The following is a 21,536-nucleotide window of genomic DNA, read 5'->3' as shown; positions in this document are numbered from 1 at the left end:
CTACCACCTTCCTCTGCTGGGCAGCAAAGCAGGTCCTGCACACTCTTCCAAACCAAGCTAGGGAGCTTAAAGAGTTCCAGCAGGCTTTGCTAGCCTCAACCATTCTGGAATGAACCTAGAATTGCAAAGCAACACTCACAGCTGGGGATGAGGAGAGGCTATAATCTCAAAGAGGAGGGAAGACGAGAACAGCACAAAGAGCAATAATGAGTTTGGCCCATGCAGCTATACTTTAAAAAAAAAAATGTACGTCCACAGATTTACCCAAAATTTCAGAGATAAAACAACATCCCTGCTACCATCCTCATTCATGCTGAAGCAACTATAAGACAAATGGAAGCGGTAAAAGAAAGATTTCTCCACCATCTCCTGCACAAACCCTACTGGTGCCTAACACGGCACTTTTTAGACCAAGAACGCGCTGCCTTTAGCGGCAACACATGTCCTCACCAGGACCCAGTCCGTATATGCAAAAGATACTCCCAACTGCCAAGAAATCTTGAGATAAAGGAGGGGAGTGCTGAGAAGGGACACTGAACATCCAAGGGAAAAGGGTCAGTGGAAACTGTGAGGAAGGGATGGGCTGAAGGCAGAGACAAAGAAGATAAAGTGATGTGGGAGTCCAACAGATTAGGAAAGAAAAGAAGCATCAAATATTTCAGGGACAAATAAGTGATTTGTGGCTTTGTGGTTAACGCAGAAGACTGACTCAGGAGTAAGTCACATGAATACCCTGTGCTTTGATTCCTGCTTATATAAAATTTAAAGGGAGAAGCCATGACCAAAACAAAACCAAACCCACACCACCAAATAAACCTACTCATCTGAAACGCCCTAAGGCACCGAGATGAGCACCACATTACGTTCTCCAAACACGGTAGGAGAGCAGCCAAATGTTATCCCAACCAGTGCACACCATGTCCTACTCCAGCAGCCCACGCTACGACGCTGGGGTTTGACTTTGCCCGTGCCACGTACTGGGGACTAGCAGTACTGCTGCTGCTCAAACCCCAGAAGACAGCTGGCAATGCATGCACACCGATGCAAAGATCTCCAGTCAGAGCCACATTACTGGTGTGTCTGTGCTGCGTAAGCTCAGCAACATAAAATGGAAAAGAAGTGACACAATGCAAAGCGATTCGCCCAAAGATTGGCAGCAACCAGTCTCTCTACCTGGATGCTCAGCTCTTTTACTTAAAACCACATGCTGCCCTAACCATTTTGTGTACTGACAGCCTAAAAAACTAGCTCTGACCCAGTGGTTGTAAAGCCACAGCCTCCTGAGGATGTTAGTAAATCGAAATATAAATTAATATGGGGGCATAAAAGAAACCACAGTATTCCTAGCTATCCTCGGACACAGGACTTCATTTTTCCTACTCAAACTTTCCTCCTCTTCTTCAGTTCCTCAATAAATTACAAGTGCAAAGGCATACTAGTTCAGTGAACTAGCTAAGACCTTACTAACTAAACAAAAAGCTCTGTCCTTTGGAAAGCAAACTCGGACATACCATTGCACTGCTTAAGAGAACTCAGGAAATGTTTCAGTGATATGCAGCATCCCCAGAGACACTTAACTTCAGATCATGAATACACACTGGTGTCCAAAGCCTGAAAATTGCGATGGCTTCCTGCTTACACCCCCTGCCCCAGGCTACGGCTCCAATTTAAACACGATGGCAGGAATCCAGCAGTAACCTATAGTCCTGAGCAAACAGGCCAGACATGTAGCTGGGACTACAACACAAGACATTCCTTCATTTTCATTTAATTATGCAAACCCACCCCCACTCACTCCACTCCAGCAGGGTCTTTCCAGGCTGGGATCATTGGGGTCCCATTCTGCTTTCGGTTACATCTCGCTGCAGATAAGCTCTCCGGGTTTTAACTGATCCTATAGTTATAAAGTTGATACTGGGAATTTGGCTCTGCCATGTATCAGGCTACACAAAATTGTCTTTTAAAGCTGTCTGCATATTTTGTAGTCCTATGGCTGGGGAGGTGGGGGAACAGCAAGACAGGAAGCATTACAGCTCCCGTGAAAGCACTGAAATAGAGACACTCCCTTCTTGATGGCAATTCTGTGAGGGGCTCTGTGCCTCCCGCAAGCGCCAGCTCATGCAGCACCTCAACCCAACAGTTTAAAGTTCTCCCTGCACAACGCTTGCACGTCCAAGTTCATTTGTGGCGACAGGATGAAGGGCAATGGGGAAAAACTGGACAGGGGCAGATTTAGACTAGACACAAGGAGGAATTTCTTCGCTATGAGGGTGGCGAGGCCCTGGCCCAGGTTGCCCAGGGAAGGTTTGGCTGCCCCATCCCTGGAGGTGTTCCAGGCCAGGTTGAATGGGGCTTTGAGCACCCTGATCCATGTGAGGTGTCCCTGCCCACGGCAAGGGAGGTGGAACCGGATGGGCTTTAAGGTCCCTTCCAACCAGAACTATCCTATGATCCTATAATTTTGGGAGCCCCGTTACATTACACACTGGCTCTAAACATCAATGTGCTCGATTCACTCTATGAATATCACACACAATCCACGGTGAGAGCACATGCTAAGGAAGCCGCTATTCCAGAGCAAAAAGACAAGGCTGCTAATAGGGACACATGACTGAAAATCAATTCAACACTCTCAATGATCTCACGGTGCCTGGGATGTACACAGCGCATTGGCAGGGTGTCCAGGAACGTGTCCTTTTCAAATACACACACATTTTACCACTCATGTTTTGCAGTGAGTGAGGCTAAGTGTATTTTAGGAGAAGGGCTGCATCTTGAGCAGAGCAGCAGAACTGCAGAGTGTCTCTAAAGAGGAGCACCAGGGATGCCAGAGACAATCAAGATGGAAGAGAAAGTACATGAGAAGTTAACACATCTTCACAAACACACACAGCCTGTTTATATTTGTAACACACATTAAGAACATGCGTCACAGCCTCCGCTTGTGGCTTATCCCCAACATCATCACCCTCACAGCTGCCAGTGTTACCCCTTCAGCTCACACGAACAGTCTCTGCTGAACACCCGCGGTTCAAACCCTGCTGACAACCTGTGGGAAGCGTGAAAGAGGTGCAAGATGTTTGGATTTAGCCATATCATTTGGCAGCCACCAGCATCATCCACAAAACAGACTCACAGAAGCCCCTAAGTTGATGGTGGAGCTCCCCGCTTCTCAACTTTACTCAAATTAGCTCAAAATGTCCCACCAGAGGAAGATCTTCAGCCCTGGGGTCCAATCAGAACCGGAGAGGACACCACAACCTGTTCCCCTCGGGGGGGTAGGAGCATCTGAGCACTCAGTATCCCTATTGCAGGATGATGAACAGTGTGAAAATTGATCTCGGGACAGACAGCCGCAGGGTGGCGAAAAGTCAGACAGCAGAAAGCCTCTCATCACCTGATTTCGTACTTCCTCAATTCAAGGCTTCAGCTGAACTACTTTTTGCTCTCTCTGCAGCCAGGGAAGGCAAATGAGACCTCCAAAGAGCATTTAAAAGTTATATGAGATTAATTGTTCCCTAAAGGCACCAGTTTCCTTTTGGGAATCACAGACAAACTTTGGGTATCTCATCCCTCTATTGAGGCTCTTCAGTTAAGTGCCTAAAGTGAAATGGGATGAATCCTGTCCTCGATGTTACAGCTCCATATATCTTGACATGATCCCATTTGAGTGCTTCAGGAACATTAAGTCATTGTTTTCCTCTTGCAAGAAAAAGGGAAAACCTCAACTCGCATCTACAGTTCCAAAGAAGAGGTCGCACGTGTTCTTCAGAAGGCAACAAGACAAGTTTAACCCCAGACAAGTACTTACCTGTAACCTAAACCACTTTAATTCCATTTACAAATACAAAATTGCAAACTATCTCTAAACAAATGCAAGTGTTGGACCCAGCGTTCACCCAACAACTGTGTAGCATGACATAACTGAAGGATGTCATGAATCACATCCGCGAGCAACACATCTAAACCAGGACATCTTAAACACTGGCAATAGCTATAAAAAATGAATTCTCTTCAACAATATAATGGAGGGGTAAAACATTCTCCCTGACAGAGGTAAAGAAAGCATATGAAGCAGCCAGCCTAGAGCACATTCCATTAAATCCATCTTATTTCTTCTAACAGAATTGTTGACTATCAAGGCATGGTGAGCCAATCAAGTAACACCGTCTCTTTCAACAGAGAAGTTGTTTTGCCATTTGCAAACTGAAAAACATATGTTCCCAATATTTTCTCTAATGTACGCGTCTCCTTCAAAATCAAAGCGCACAGCATATGCCAAAAATCAAATCACTGATTGGAAAATATATACCAACTGACATCTGAGGGCTTTCTTCATCTAAAGTTTCCCCCTGTCATGCTTCAGGCCACATTCAAAATCCATTAACTAAATGAAATAGCTGCTCCTTTTCCACTCTCTTTAATCCAGCTTATCCAGGTCCTCAACTGACTGAATTGAATCCACTCTAGTACGGATTCCAAGCAGCCTCCAACACACACGCAGAAAGCATAAAGCACAAGTTGGAAAATGACTACCGAGATGTATCTCTCAAGTCCATACAAGAATTGCTCTCAGGCTCCTAACAAGCTGGTACAGCAGGATGAAGAACATCAGATGCATAACAAAGCACCGACCCGATATAAACTCCTTTTGTTCACCATTAGTTAAGAAAAGAACAACTCAAGCCCAATTCATACCAGCAAATGGAGTTCCATCACCCCATGTCCACCCTCCCGCAGCTGACACGCAGCCCAGCTCCGTCCCACGCAGCAGAGAACTTTCAAAAGGCCTGTAGACATGTCTTGGTACCTGATCCATTCGAGCTGGTGGTGCAGCACATGGAGGAAGAGTTCCAGATCACAGTCTTGTTTCAGCAGCCTTCAGTCCTTTACTTCTTACCAAGCTGCCGCAGGGAGGAGGTGGAGTCACCCTCCCTGGAGGGGTTTAAGGGACAAGTGGATGAGGTGCTGAGGGGCATGGTTTAAGGACTGGTAGGAACGGTTGGACTCAATGATCCAGTGGGTCCTTTCCAACCTGGTGATTCTATGAGTCTTGGGAGTCCTCCCTTTATTCTCCTCTGAGAATAAACACCCACAGAAAGCACTGTTTTTCTCCCCCATCATCTTCCAGCATAGCCACTTTAAAACATCAAGGCTGGCATTCCAAGAGGCAAATATTCTCTAATTAGCCTTCCTGTCAGCTGCTCACCATGCATTTCACTGACAGGGAACACTACTGCCTCAGTTTAAGTGAGATAAACTGGTATATAATATTTACGCTTTCTTATTCATTTCATTACTGTGCATTCCCAGAAAAGAACTGTTTTCTTCAGATAAGAAAGAGACAAATAAGTATCGATGTCAGGGAGGGACAGTTTAACCATAGAGTAAAAGCACTTGAGGAGCTGCAGCACTCATCTATAAATAACTAGAAATGTGATTTGAGGGCATTTAAACCAATGCAGCAGATGAACACATCATCAGGAACTTATCTTCTCCTGCCAGACTACAGAGCTCCTAGAAAGACCCATAGCCGATGTGACCTACTGTTAAACAATTATTGTTATAAGGATTAACTTGGCTTCTGCGCATGGCTGTGTGGAAACAAACTACCATAATTCATGAGAAATGAACTGAAAATGGGAGGAAGAAGAGGTGAAGGAGCATGCAGGAAGTCAGACAACCACAAGTTCAGCCCTTACACTGTTGGTACCGACCTTCTTTACTCAAGGACATGGTTTAGTGGCAGACAGGAATGGTTGGACTTGATGATCTAAGAGATCTTTTCCAACCTGGTGATTCTATGATTCTATTCTATGATTCTCATCGCTGCTCCCAGTTATCAGATGCTCCTGCCTTAGGTCAGGGTAACCATCATTCCCTGCTTCCCGAGGAGGAGAAAGCGCAGTCCTCATGCACCCAGAAAGACAAAGACGACAACCTCAACAGATCCTCCCGCCACATGGCGGTACAAAGGGATTAAACGGTACTCACTGCTTGGGTAATTCAGGACGTGGTGAAATACGCTCTGCAGCTACTTTTAACTAGAAGGGTTCACTGGTTGTGCAAGTTGAACCAGCAGCTTGATCCCTTTCTAACCTGGTTCAGTGTCCTGTGATACTTCAAAATCAATCAGCAGGTGGTTAAAGTAACAGTAATAACAGGGCAGCAACCTCTAACGGGAAGGCAGGGACAAATCTTTCTGTGCAGAACAGCAGCAGCTGAATAAAAGCCCAAGCAGCTCATCAAACTGTCCCTGTGTGGATTCATGCTGCTCTTTAAACGTGTGTTTCATGATGCTCACCTACACTTCTACACTGTCAGCTGCAAGAACGGTGACACATGGCTCCTCAACAGGTTGAGGTCCCTGCAAACGATCTAAAGACACAATGGTACCTGGAGTGGAAGTTGCCAAACGCGCACACCATCCTTCCCTTCTCTGCAAGGGGTGTGATCCTCCAGCAAGGTCTGCATTGTGCTGCCCACCAGTCTTCAGAAAATACAACAGCAGGAAGTGATGCAAAGGAAAACTCACCACACCACAGCGTAGATTTGGACTGAACATGAGGAATTTCTTCACACTGAGAGTGGTGAGGCCCTGGCCCAGGTTGCCCAGGGAAGCTGTGGCTGCCCCATCCCTGGAAGTGTTCCAGGCCAGGTTGGATGGGCCTTGGGCAGCCTGAGCCAGTGGGAGGAATCCCTGCCCATGGCAGGGGGGTTGGAACTGGATGGGCTTTAAGGTCCCTTCCAACCTAAACTATTCTACGATTCTATACCAGGAAGTGAAAGAGTTGTTCAGGTGTACAGATGGAGAAGAGTAACTTCAAGATTCTAAGGCAACTGATGGAAAGCTTCTGCCATCCAAACCCACTGTATTTGGGAGTGAATTTAAAACTCTACCATTAACTGCTACACCAAGAGATGTCTATAGGGATGTGCCATGTGAAGCATCCTCTAAACTCCAGTAGCTACAGCGAACAGGCATACACTGGTAAACAGCAACCCTTGTCTGCTAAACGACATCGGTAATAATTATTGGGATAGAACAACACTGGGATGCATTACTAACGAGCTGCAGAGCTCTTCATGTAATTGTCACCACATGGTGTTGGGGACAGCAAAGTAGAGTGAGTAGCTTCTGTCTAAGTTCAGTAGGCAACAATTTCAAATGTAACATGAAACGGTTCATAATGCAAAGCAGAAGACAATGACATATTTGAGGCAGTGTCACTTCTTTCTTAAGGAAAAGATCATCTCCATTGTATCCTCAAGTAAAAACAAGGACAAAATTCCATTCCCTTGCAATAAAAAGATTTAAGAATCACAAGGAAATTACTACTGTGCGTATCTTCAGGGCTGGACAGGCAGAGTTAAGACAGCAGAAAAACAAGTGAAGTGATGCTCTAGGAGACTGTTGGGTGGTGTTACAACACTTGGGCCATCTCACAGGTTTTGGAGCGTCTGCCACTGGCAATACCGTGTTCTGTCATCTACATAAGCAGCTACTCTTAGAGGGATCCCAGATAAACCCTACCAGAGGATCAAGAAAACAGCCGTATGACCACACAGGATTGATTTTATAGGTATCACAATGTCTCCATTAAGGACAACAATGAGGTTTGAGAACAACTCTTTTGTACGGTTAACACAGATGTCTGAGAGATGGAAAATACCTGTAGGTGCTTTTGTCTTTGTCCTTATCAAGTCAGAGCTGTAGAGAGCATCAATGACCCGCACTCAACTGATGACAGTAACAATAATATTAAGTCCTAACAACAATACAGGGGCAGTATTTGAGCCTTAAAGAAACACTATTTCCCGCTGTAGCTGTCAACCAGAAAATAATAAGACTTGGACAGTTATAGCACAAAAGGGCAGATTTAATGGTTATTATTCCCACTTCTGGTTATTATTTATCATCAGAGATACCAAGACAGCACTGAACAGATGTAAATTCACACCGTGCCCCCAAGACATGAAAGAAACACTCGAAACTGGGACACACATTCATTATTGCTGTCACCCTATATCTAAAGTAGTCCAAAATAAAGCAAACAAAAATATCTTGCACAACTTTTGAGGTTTTTCAGATAGGATGTTCAGAAATTCAATGCCACCAAAGAACACTATTCTTCAAGATCAGCTGCGACAACTTGAACCTGATACTCTGTGGTATGGCAGTGGGGCTCCTGCACCAGAGCAGGGAGATCCCACTGGTTAAATTAGCACAAGTTTTTCTCATCACTTTGGATTTCAGGAATAACATGGAAACCACTCCCAAAATAAGATGACTACTTGAATTAAACAGAAAGAATAATTCTCTTTGCCTCTGTCTGTATTCTTATCAAATAAGAGTCAAGGTAATTCTTCCCTCTTCTTCCTATAAAAGCTAAGGGATCCTGAGAAGTACCCGTTGTTCGCTAGGTATCTGCCCACTAGAATTCCAACAGCAAGCAGTTTATTCCTCCTGGTCAGCCTAATAATTTGCCTAGTTAAGGTATCAGACAGCTTTCAAGCAGTTTTACCTACTGAGGAAGGTAAGGAGGACACATTGAAGGTGGAAGAAGAGCTACTGCTCAAAGACAGGCAGATCTTCCCAGAACCCAGAGTCCTTGGTTCCTGATAGGCAGAGGTTCTCATTTCCAGTGTGCAGAACACAACAGATTGACATGAGGTCTGTCCAGGACACATACACACAGCAGTAACCACTGAATCTTTCTTAATTAAAAGATACACCATGAAGCAGCAGCAGTATCTCTGCTCCACCTCATCTCTAATCCTGCAAACTCCATCACAGCGTACTCAAACCTCCACTAAATCCCACTGTACTACAACCACACAGTGCTCAATGTCATCCGCTGAAGCACCAGGGCAGTTTACACCACACCTCACATAACTTTTAGCCAACCAGCCTCAGAGAAGTGCTACAGCTCACTCACAAACATGATGACACCAACAGGTCTACGTGAACCCCCAAAAAACAACCACAAGGGAATGGCACACCAAACTTTTCTCATGTCTCCCCCATTCCACATACAAACTCCGCTCCTCTGGTGCTGGTCAACTCCAATACCAGTATCAAAAACTGCATTTCCCTTGACCTTGCCCTGTCCTTTGGACGTTACTGCCACGCAGCTTCTCCATAGCCACGTTCCTGTTCTTTACTAAAACTAGTACAAAGTCTTGAGGTATTTCTTCCCCCAGCCAAAGGAACCAGAGGGAATCCTGCTGCCAGTGACCTCCTCCTTCAAGCAATACCAGCAGGACCATTCAGCATCTCCCAAATGGGAAAAGGTTTGGGACAATTCATGCACATTTATTCAGCCTTTGCCGGAAAAATTTAACAGCCATCCATAAATCCATGAGTAAAGCTGAGGTTGAAGACCTGAAGTGACAGAAGAACACAGGAGGGTAAGTGCAAGACAGCACGTTGGAGAGAAGCCATGAAGAGAGTCCAATGCCAGAAACCTGCTGGGTAGGGAAAAGGCAGCGCTACCATTTGACAGAGGAATGACAAGGTGATGGCCCACATTGGGAAGGGCAGCCACGCAGCCCCAGCAGCTGAACAGAAAGTAGGGAGAGGTTTAGCTAAGTAGGGGTGGAGGTTTCATTGCTATGCTCAGAGGACAGTTTATTCTTAATCACTCACAAGGGTCTTTCTCAAGGTAAAGGTTCACACGTAAAGGAAAGCTTATACGCCTCTGTCTCCACTCTCAGCTCTCCATCTCCCTTTATTATCCACTCGTATAATCATAATACTTTTTGTATCAGGAAGTATGAGAAATTTTAATGCCGCTAATACCCTCATTTTAATGTCTTACATTCCTCTTCCGAAAAAAAACTATTATTTCTTTATTATAGCTTCTAAAAATAACCCAACTATCAAACCTACAGAACCCAAAGTTCCCAGACCTTTCCTGTACCCTTCTGAACTCGCTCCAAGCTAGTACGTGGCTTGGCCGCCTTGCCATCGTTACAGGTAAAGCACTGCAAGGCTGCCAGATAAAGGAGACCTCAACTTAAACATAATTATGTGCCTTAAGTCGATGAGAGAATCAGAGCTTCACTTGCTAAAAAAGAGAAGTGGGATCAAGGAGGAAACAAACCAACCTATCGTATTTCTAGTTCTCCTACACATGTATTATGTGGCCCAAGGTGGATAACTTCAATTCCATACCATTTTCCCATCTGAACAAAGCAGTATTAAGGTTTTCCCTTTTCTCTATATTTTGCCTACCTGATTTGTAAGAGAAAGGGTTGGGAGTTGCTCATATCAGAGACTTGCAGACACAGAGAATTAACAGGCTAAGATCATCCTGTACAGTAGAAGCCCAGAAGTTAAACATTTCCTCCATTTTTCTTGTAATTAAAGTAATTTTGTGGAGTTTGGCCTCTAAAATAGTCATTCACACTAAAGGAATGCTGATTAAATCACAGAGAGTCAGAGCTGTTACTGGTATAATTCCATTAGCTTTAGAGAAAAGTACTAGGGATGAATTTGTCCTCTTAGGTTTATTTTCCATTCCAAAATTCCTTAATGGCATAAAGAAAAAAAAACAGAAAAGCTGGCCACAGATGTTAAATAAAGACATTCTGATTCCAATCCCATTTCCACAGGATACAATGGGAGTTAGTTAGTAGGAGATCAGGACCCACAACACGCAACTACAAAAGCATTTGTTGATCTTAAGCTTTAGCTCCAATTCAAAATTTTTGTCTGCCAACTCTTCTTAACAGGATTTTTTTTTTTAATCTTTTTTTCTTTTTCAGTTTTTCCATCAAACACAAGCCTGGCAAGAGTTTTATTCACCAACAGCCCTTTTCACTATCTGCAGAACTTTGGTGACCATGTTTAGGCACTGACGGATATGATTTAGTAGTGGATAGGTATGGTTGGACTTTATGAGTTCAAAGGTCCTTTCCGATCTAGGGATTCTATGAAAAATCACAATAGAAAAAGTCCTGTAATCTGTTAAACTGCTGCACGTGCTTATGCACAAAGCGGGATCCAAAACAAAAGGCTTTTTCAAAGTGGAGACCTCAGCACGTCGCTGGCTGGCACAGCAGTATCAGAAACCCAGAACATATTTTCTGTAGGCTGCAATTCTATGCCAGAAGCCTCACATTCAACACTGTGAGAAACACTCGTGAATCATTACTGTTTCACCAAAACGCTGTGGTCTGAGCAGAATATCACTGGAGTGATCATAACATGATGTTTAAATCTGCCATCAAAGAACACAACATATTGGCCTATTTCACTGCAGCACTGATACACAACACCCAGACAATAAGGTGGTGGGATTTTAAGTAACTCCAATTAGAATCACAGATTAGTTTGAGTTGGAAGGCACCTTAAAGATAATCCAGTCCCCTGCCATGGGCAGGGACACCTCCCACTGGCTCAGGCTGCCCAAGACCCATCCAACCTGGCCTAGAACACCTCCAGGGATGGGGCAGCCACAGCTTCCCTGGGCAACCTGGGCCAGGGCCTCACCACTCTCAGAGTGAAGAAATTCCTCCTTATGTCCAGTCTAAATCTGCCCCTCTCCAGTTTATACCCATTGTCCCTTGTCCTATCATTACAAGCCTTTGTGAACAGTCCCTCAATTACTTGTAATTCAGATGTACTATGTGTGATGTCAAGGACTCTTCCAAGGCAGATTCTTGTATGGGTTTGGTGAACACATTCTCCGTGTCAACCACACTTTCCTTATGGTGTTCTGAAAGCACTTAGGTTGTTTCACTCATCAGCACTGACCAAGAAGCACCGCAAAGGAAATGGTTGGGGCATCGCTCAGCGCACACCATGCAACAAACTAGGAAAACCGCAGAAAACAGCTGCCAAATTCACACCAACTTTAAGTTGGAATCACCTATCAATGAACAGTGTACCTGGATCAGGGTGACTTTACACAAAGAGAAGCTCCTTCGTGCTGAGGTTCGACTACAATTTGGACCATTCCTCATGGACAACAGTACCTCACAGAAACATCAAGAACTTGTGTCTGTGGGGCAGCTACGTATAGAACTCTTTTTTGAAGGAAAAATATCAATTCAGCAAATCACCAGATAACTTTGGGGGGGGTGAGGGGTGCGAGGAGGGGATCATCTCACGCTCATCAATTTAATTATCTGCCTTCAGAAGGAACAATGCTCCCTAAATGAATCAGACGCTATGAAATACAGGCAAAGCAGTCTTTCTTACTGGATTTTTGAGAAAAGTTACTGCTCTATCGGTTCAAACAAGATGTTGAAGAGCTTGTCACAACAGTATTTCTGGCATTTTCTTTCCAAGCGCCTAGGTTTGGTCATCACCAGACAAGACGCCAGATGAACAGCAGTCTGGACTGTCACCTCCATCAAATTCAAGACACTGGACTGGGGTGCGTCCTTCTAACTCTAAGAAACGTTTTTAAGAAATTAAGGCAAAACCAAGTTTAAGATCATACATTCTCCACTTTCAAACAGCTTTATGACTTAACAAGTTATCCATCACGCTAAAAATCGAGGCTCCTCCGGCTGTGCAGGGAAGTTGGACTTCCTTATAGAGACATGTAACGAGATACAGCAATGTATGTTTGCCAGCAGTGCGATGCTGTATAGGCTTAAGTTTCAGTTACTCCACTGAATGTGATCCAACATTTGCCAAGGAAAGGGATCTCCTGTGGGAAGAGAGGGAATGGGGGAGGAGGTAAGGAAGCCAGAAGCTCATGAGGGGTCAAGTGTGACCCCAGTAGAGGAAGGCAGCAGTGGATTTGTTGCTAGTGAGGTCTGTACAGAGCAATAAGGCAATGGTACAGCAAAGGATGATTAAAACAATCAGTCTGTACAAAAGCAAAGAGCCAGGGGAAGCAAGAGGGTCGGGGGGATGAGAGAAAAGGAATGAAAAGGGGAAAACATGCAAAAGAAAAACCGTAACAGGAAAAGAAGACATGTGAGATGAGAAAAGAAAAAGCAGTTATTGAAACAAAGGATTTTAAAGTGGCCTGTGATGAAAATTAAGCATTGGAACTACCTATGGGATACGAACCAGAACTTCTGTCTATTGAGGATGCAAAATAACAAAGGACCACCCGCACAAACCTATAAACTAAAAGTGCACCACGCAAGATCATCTTCCTGCTCTCATGGCTGGTACAGATGCCCAAGCCCTCCGGAAAAAGAGAGCCATCAATTCTTATAGTGAACCACTTCGCTGAGCAAAAAGGGAAGGTGCATGAAGTGAGATTATGGAGATAAAATAAAAGCAAAACACACACAACCCATCCTGCTCTCTGTCCCATCACGGAGAAAGAGCTCCAAGGAGAGCCTTCAGCTTGATTTTCCAAAAGGATGTAAGAGTTCTAGGCTCTACACTTGACTAAAATCTTCTCCTCCTGTGGTATGATGCTTCTGGAGTCCCTCATATGTTTGATCCACATGATAACAAGGAAGTTAAAAGAGAGGAAATAAAATGACACCAGAGATGAAAACAATAGGGTATCCTTTTGTGAAAGAACATTCCAGTACCAAGACAAGGGACTCCTTCTAAGGAGAAAAAATGAACCACCTACACAAGTTTATAGACAACAAAACAGCAAAGATAAGGTTATCTACTTTTCCAAGCCTTTGGTTTAAGGTAGGTATCACAATAGCAAACCCATTTGTTACTGTTTGTGAACAAAGGTATCGATGACTGGAGGAAAAGAGATGTCCTCTCATTTGAGGACATCCCTGCACAAACAGAACTCTGAGAACTGATTTCTGGAATACTCCATTCTGAGACATCTCATGGAAACTAGAAGCAGAAAGGTAATTATCAAGGGCTTTTCCCCCACTCTTTGGTCATCTTTTTTTCTTCAAAAGGAGTTTCTGCTGCATAGCACAGCGCATCCCCAGCCTGGGGCATCCCGCTCCCATTTCCTCTTCAAGCCACCAGGAGATATTTGACAGGGCGAGAGGAAGAAAGCCAGAGAGCAAAGGGACAGGGATGGAATAGAAAACAGATGCAGAAAGAGAGGAACGCACGATGTCCGACAGAAAGGGGAAAAAAGGTAAAACGAAGAAAAGACAAAGACCCAAACTAAAACCCACACGGCTTGGAGCTCCTGGGTCAGTTCGTTACAAGTTTCTGGACGCAAACACGGGACACGGCTAAGGAAGAAGGACAACAGCATCCCGCGCGTTCCGCCCACAGCAGCTCAGCCCCCAGCGAGCACCAGGACAACCCAAACGGAGCGGCCCCGCACACCGCCCGCATCCTGCGGCTCAGCCCTTCCCAACACCAGCCCCGAGCAGGAGCGGTCCCTCTGGATCGCGGGAGCTCAGCCCCGAGCAGGAGCGGTCCCACCGCATCCCGGGAGCTCAGCCCCGAGCAGGAGCGGTCCCACCGCATCCCGGGAGCTCAGCCCCGAGCAGGAGCGGTCCCACCGCATCCCGGGAGCTCAGCCCCGAGCAGGAGCGGTCCCACCGCATCCCGGGAGCTCAGCCCCGAGCAGGAGCGGTCCCACCGCATCGCGGGAGCTCAGCCCTTTCCAAAAGCCAGCCCTGAGCAGGTTCTATCCCACTGGATCCCGGGAGCTCAATTCTTCCCCAAAGCCAGCCCTGAGCAGGTTCCATCCCGCTGGATCCCGGGAGCTCAATCCTTTCCCAAAGCCAGCCCTGAGCAGGTTCTAACCCGATGAATCCCGGGAGCTCAGCCCCGAAGAAGCATCCGTCCCGCTGGATCCCAGGAGCTCGGCCCTTCCCACAAGCCAGCCGTGAGCAGGATCTGTCCCCCCCGTTCCCGGGAACTCAGCCTTTCCCGAAAGTCAGCCCTGAACGGGACCACGGGAACTCAGCCCCGAGCAGGATCTGCCCCGCTGGATCCCGGGAGCTCAGCACTTTCCAAAAGCCAGCCCCAAGGAGGATCAGTCCCAGCGGCTCCCAGGAGCTCAGCCCCGAGCAGGATCTGTCCCGCTGGATCCGAGGAAGGATAGAGAGGGTTATAAGAGGCGACGGAGGAACCTGCGGCTGTTCAGCCTGGAGAAAGGGAGGCTGAGGGGAGACCTTTCCCAAAAGCCATCCCTAAGCAGGACCAGCCCTGCCTGGATCCCGGGAGCTCAGCCCTTCCCACAAGCCAGCCCCGGCCAGGATCTGTCCCACCGCATCCCCGCGGCTCTGCCCCGAGCAGGATCCGTCCCGCTGGGCTCCCGGAGCTCAGCCCTTCCCCAGAGGCAGCCCCGGGCAGGACCCGACTGCCGGGAGATCAGCCCCGAGCAGGAGCGGTCCCTCCCCGCATCCCTCCCCGCCTCACCTGGATCGTGGAACGGCACTAAGGCGAAGTTGTAGAGCGGCCTCTTGGGTCTCTTCAGCGACGTCTCCAGGATCTTGGACGCCCCTTCGATGACCTGCACCAGGTCGTCGTACATGGAGCCGGTGACATCGAAGACGAAGGCGAGCGTGGAGGCGCCCTGCGGCGGGGCCTCTGCGGGCTGGGCGCGGGGGCAGAGGGCGAGCAGCAGCACGGCTCCCAGCGCCCCGCCGCCCCCCATCGCTGCCGACCGCCGCTCCGGCTCCGCGGGGAGGCGCCGCCGCTTTTGTCCGGCCCCGCTCCGCCTTTCCGCGCCGCGCGGGGCTGGGGCGGCGCCGCCCCGGGGGATGGCCGAGACCCCCGAGGGATGGCCGAGACCCCCCCGGGGCTGCCCGAGACCCCCGAGGGCTGCCCCGAGCTCGTCCCGTGCAGAACTAGGGAGGGAGTCGTTGTTATTTGTGATTATAGGCTGCCCCGAGCTCGACCTGAGCTCATCTTGAGCAGCAGAGGGGATGCAGTTGTTGTTAATTGTCGTGAAGAGCTGACCCGAGCTCGTGCCGTGCAAAACTGGGGAAGCAGCTGTTGTTAATTGTGCTTATGGGCTGACCTAAACTCGACCTGAGCTCATCTTGAGCAGCACAGGGGATGCAGTTGTTGTTAATTGTTGTTATGAGCAGACCCGAGCTCGTCCTGAGCAAGACTAGGGGTGCAGTTGTTGTTAATTGTGATTACGAGTTGACCTGAGCCCCTCCTGAGCTCATCCTGAGCAAGACTGGGGGTGCAGTTGTTGTTAATTGTGATTACGAGTTAACCTGAGCCCCTCCTGAGCTCATCCTGAGCAAGACTGGGGGTGCAGTTATTGTTAATTGTGATTACGAGTTGACCTGAGCCCCTCCTGAGCTCATCTTGAGCAGGAGAGGGGATGCGGTTGTTGTTAATTGTTGTTATGAGCTGACCCGAGCCCGTCCCGTGCAGAACTGGGGATGCAGTTGTTGTTAATATGATTATAAGCTGACCTAAGCTACCCCTGAGCTCATCCCGAAAAGGAAAGAGGATGCAGTTGCTGTTAGTTGTGAATATGGGCTGACCGGAGCTGGTCCAGCGTTCACAGCGAGCAGGAGAGAGGATGCAGTTGCTGTTAATTATTGTTATGAGTGGACCCGAGCTCGCTCTGAGTAGGACATGGGGTACAGTCGTTGTTAATTGCAATTCTGAGCTGACCCCAGCTCGTCCTGAGCAGGACAGGGGGTGCAGTTGTTGTTAATTGTGATTATGGGCTGCCCCAAGATACCCCTGAGCTCATCCCGAGCAGGGAAGGGGATGCAGCTGTGGCTGGTTGTGAATATGGGCTGACCCAAACTCGACCCGAGTTCGTCCTGAGCAGAAGAGGAGATGCAGTTGTTAATTGTGATTATTGGAGCTGACCTAAGCTAACTCTGAGCAGGAAAGAGGGTGCAGTTGTTGTTAATTGTGATTATGGGCTCACCTGAGCCCATCTTAAGCAGGAAAGGGGATGCAGTTGTTGTTAATTGTGATTAGGAGCTGCCCCAAGCTCGTCCTGAGCAGGACAGGGATGCAGGTGTTGTTAATTGTAATTATGAGCTGACCCCCAGCTCATCCCGTGCAGGAGTGGGGGTGCAGTTGTTTTTAATTTGTTGTTGCACCTCAAATCTTATATTCAGTTCTGGGTCCCTCTACGACTACTGTCCTGGAGCACATGCAGAGAAGGGGAATGGAGCTGGCAAAGGGCTGGAGAACAGAGTTATGGGAGGCGGCTGAGGGACCTGGGGCTGTTCAGCCTGGAGAAAAGAAGGCTGAGGGGACCTCATCACTGTCTACAACTCCCGGAACGGAGATTGTAGCGAGGTGGGCGCTGGGCTCTTCACCCAAGTGATAGAATGAGAGGAAGTGGCCTTAAGCTGCACCAGGGCAGGTTCAGATTGGACATCATGAAAAATTTCTTCACTGAAGGGGTTCTCGGGCACTGACAGGCTGCCCAGGGAGGTGGTGGAGTCACCATCCCTGGTGGGGTTTAAAAGACAAGTAGATGAGGTGCTCAAGGATCTGGTTTGCTAGTGGACAGGGACGGTTGGACTTGATCATCTCAAAGGTCTTTTCCAACCTGGTGATTCAATGATTGTTATTATGGGCTGACCCAAAGTCATCCCAAGCAGGACAGAGGATGCATTTGTTGTTAACTGTTATTATGGTGCAAGGATGAAACAGCCCCTGCGCACACCTTCACCCTGGTTCGCCTTGCCCATCAGCTACCCCAACACAAACGCTCCCTGAAGCCCAGAGGCTGGATCTCCCAAGACCACTTCCAGCCTCAGTTTCCCTCTGCACCCGTGCAAGTGTTCTTAAAGTGGGCAGAAAAGACCCCACAATGTGATTTGGGCTGTGGTGCCAGGTGCAGGTGGCCTCTTGCCAAGGGAAAGACTAGAGAACCAACACAAGTAAGGCACTGCCCACCACAGTGGTCTAACTCTGCTCCATTGATTGAAAGAGGGGTCCAGAGGAGGCCACAGTGATGATCCAAGTACTGGAGAACCTCCTATCCGATGACTGGCTGAAACATTTGGGGTTGTTCAGCCTGGAGAAGAGAAGGCTCCAGGTAGACCTTAGAGCAACCTTCCAGTACTGAAAAGGGGCTCCAGGAAAGCTGAGGAGGGGCTCTTGATCAGGGAGTGCAGGGATAGGATGAGGGGGAACAGTTTTAAGCTGAAAGAGGGGAGAGTGAGATGAGATCTTAGAAAGAAATGTTTTGCTGTGAGGGTGGGGAGGCCCTGGCCCAGGTTGCCCAGAGCAGTGGTGGCTGCCCCATCCCTGGGATTGTTCCAGGCCAGGTTGGATGGGGCTTGGAGCCCCTGATCCAATGGGAGGTGTCCCTGCCCATGGCAGGGGGTTGGAACTGGATGGGCTTTGACGTCCCTTCTGGCCTAAACCATTCCATGATTCTATGATTTCAGAGCTCCTTAGCTGTTTAAAGTTGAAGCTGTGTCCCACCACGCACATCCTTGCCCAAGGGCACTGGGAAGGGCTGGGACAGAGCCAGGAGCTGAGCCCACCTACCCCAGCTTCCCTCTGCTCTGGTGTCTCGCTCCTGCATCCATTGGCTGTGGGTGCCTGCATCGCTGCTGCAAGGAGCCACCAGCATCGGCTGAAACCCCAAGCCAGAGGGAAATCCCTTCCTGTGCTCTCTGTGGGATGGGTGAGGTGGATGAAGCACACAGCACATGGTGTGGCTCGGAAAGGTAGACTACGAAGCAACATTGACCTAATTGAATTCCCTCATTAATCTTCAAATTGCTGCTAAAGCTGAACGCTCAAACCCAACTTTTTGTGGCTGGGAGATAATTGGTGTAGAAATATCACTTATCCTAATCAAGTTGTAAGGCTGGAATTGAATTATAAAAAGCAGATGTTTACATTCTTTCTCCCCTTCAGCACTGATGTCATGAGAAGGAAGCGCATAACCAGAGCCGTGCAAACCATTCGCCATAAAACCCCAAACCATGGAAAACTTGCCTCATCTGTAACTCCGCTAGCAGAAAACTCAGACCAGGTTTGTCAAAAACATTCGCAAATCTTGTGAGGAGGGATGTGTCCAAGCCATAAAATAGGAATACATAGAAATATGTATTTTGAACACCCTAGAGACTGGCAGCACTTGGATGTTCAGGCCTTTTTGGATTCCTGTTACATTTTTCCTCCCAGAGAAAGCCACCATGTTCTTTCTACCTTAAATTACTTCTCATTTCGACGTAAACGAGGTAGAACAGACCTATGAAAACATCACCCTCTTGGACATACAGTGCGGCAACTCAAAAATCCCATCATTTTAGCCTAAGGGTTTAAGGTAGAACATAAAAAATAATTTTAATTTCATAACAGTGGAAACTGATATTTATTTTAGTTGCCTAACACTTTCCGCTATAAAGCTTGGAAGCTCAAACACTATTATTCACAGCAGGCTTTTGAAATTTGCAGGAAGAAAGCCCTGTAGCAAGAGGAACGATTTTTTTTCTTCTCCAATGACATTATTCTCATAGTTTGCCAAAGAGTCATCTACTGGAAAAAAAGAAAAACACACTATGTTCCTTCTGACATGCTCTACAGTGAAGTTTTGACAGCCTGCCAGATTGATAACCAAGCACAAGCAGTCCGAGGTCAGGCCCGTGCCACGTCAAAGCGCGTTGTAGCAGAAACACCTGGCGATTATTGGGATAGGGAAACTGGGGAGAGGGAAGGGGATGCACTGGGGAGAGGTTCCCCACCACCTCTACCATTCCCCAAAGTCTCTGCTGCATGTACAGATCTGACACCTTCTCAAAGACCTTGTCTTTGACACCTTCTCATTTTGAGTGTTTCTAGCTTAACCTCGATATTCTTTGCATGCCTGTTTCGGGGATGGGATTTGATGTTTTGTTTATACAGTTTGGTAGCACTGAAGAATTCAAGAGATGTGAACTTGATCGTCTACTTCCTTCCCACCGAACTCATGGGCTGCCCCTCTGAGTGCGAGCAAGGTGTTGCCATCTGGACTACACGCTTACCCTGGGGAGTTGTAAATTGTGAGATGAGGCGGAGTAAAGACTTAAGTCATTTAACTCCTCTCTTCCCAGCTTGTCTCAAATACAAAAAGCATAAAACGTGTGTGTGCTGTGGGGAAAATAGAATCATAAAATAGTTTGGGGTGGAAGAGACTTTAAAGATTATCTAGTTCCAACCCCCCTGCCGTGGATCCCACTACATAAAGCTGCCTAAGGCCATATCCAACCAGCTTAGAAGATTGGGGAGGAAATAAAGTACTTTTCACCCTTTGAGGCTTATGTCTGAATCTGCTCCCTTTTGTAATTTGCAGCTAAAAATTGTTACTATCCAATGGCTGCAAATGAAGGAAGAGGTTTCCTTCTTGTTCATAGTAAATGAGCATCCACTTCAAGAACTGAAGCCTTCATCTGAAGGAGAATATCAAAATGATTGTTTTTAAAGCTGATGCTACTCTCTAATTACAGAGCACACTGCTGGTACCAAAACAGATTGTGCTCCTGGATCCCATGGACTCTCAGCGGGCTGCAGCTACCAGGGCTCTTTCTCACGACACCTCTTCTCTGCTCAGCAAGTTCCGCACGTAGACCAGAGACTCTAAACTGTGTTGTCACAGATATTTGACAAGGATTTTTTTTTTTTCCTCTGGAACTCCATGCACATGTGAAGCTTTTATTCCCACTCCCCTCCAAAATCCCGTCCCTCCTTTTTGCTTTGAACTTGATTAATTGTTGTGGAAAAAAAAAAAGGGAATCATTGCTGTTTGTTTTGGGCATCTGCTTTGGCTCTCCCCGTGAGAAGTATATGTGCTGTACAGTGAGATCGCTACAGTTCGCAGACAGAGTGTTTTCTTAGCCAATCTTTAGTCCCTTTATTCTATTTAATGTGTAAACACCATCCAGTCCCGGGTATGAGAGATACAACTTTGTATTTATAAAAGCTGTTCACTTCTGAAACTGCAAATCAGGTTTGGGGTCTCAAATGCTCTGCTTTCAAGTAGTGTGCAGGCAGAACCTGTGCTGCTTTGGGGAAGGAGAGGGTTAAAATGCCATGCTAAGAGAGGAATGCTGCGACAGGAATTAGCAGGTGTGCTGAGGAGCCTGAAACCAGGTAAGGCAACTCACTGGAGCTGCTGCTAAAGATCTGCGAGGGAAGATAAACAGAGCACAGGGGGGACGAAGAGATTAATCTTAAGTTACATGTGGCAAAATCTTCCCATTCTCCTACAAAGACCATGAAAAGACCAGAACTACTTTTGAGGGGAGATTTTGTCACACCAATTCCATTAGATGATCAGAGTTGAAACTCTGAAGTGATCAGTGACCCACTTCCAGCCCGTGACTACTATTTCCGTAGCTGTGCAGCTGGTCTCACACTTAGACAGCACGCTTTTAGTGCTCGTCTTGTCTTTCCTCTTTGTGACCGAGGCATTTTGTGGGATACAGCTAACAGCTCTGCGGACGGAACAAGATAGCCTTTGTACCCACTGATCCTGAGACCTTTTAATGTCTTAGACTTAATAGATTCACGTTTTCCTGTGAGATACGTTACCTTTGGCCACAATACAAACCCTATGACTTCATCTAAAAATGGCATGTGTGTAACTTTTGTTCAATTTTTGGCTTCAGAGGGGTCACGTATTGTAAGTTTTCTCCCAAATCCAAATTACTAAAACCTACCTGCTTTCATTAAGGAGCAAACCCTGGGACTG

The 21,536-nt window shown here is 47.1% G+C and overlaps 1 protein-coding gene across 1 annotated transcript in view; it reads right to left on the bottom strand.

The window, feature by feature from the left end:
• The window catches only part of HMCN1 (hemicentin 1), a 196,802-nt gene extending 181,253 nt beyond the window's left edge, over window positions 1-15,549 (bottom strand). The window contains exon 1 of the mRNA XM_054073595.1: window positions 15,278-15,549. Coding sequence (XP_053929570.1) covers window positions 15,278-15,515 — 238 coding nt within the window. The 5' untranslated portion in view covers window positions 15,516-15,549. The remainder of the gene's footprint in view (window positions 1-15,277) is intronic.
• Between the last annotated feature and the right edge of the window lie 5,987 nt (window positions 15,550-21,536).

The sequence above is a fragment of the Cuculus canorus genome, chromosome 8, assembly GCF_017976375.1.
Source record: "Cuculus canorus isolate bCucCan1 chromosome 8, bCucCan1.pri, whole genome shotgun sequence".
Lineage (NCBI taxonomy): Eukaryota > Metazoa > Chordata > Aves > Cuculiformes > Cuculidae > Cuculus > Cuculus canorus.
This window is presented reverse-complemented; position numbering and strand designations above follow the sequence as displayed.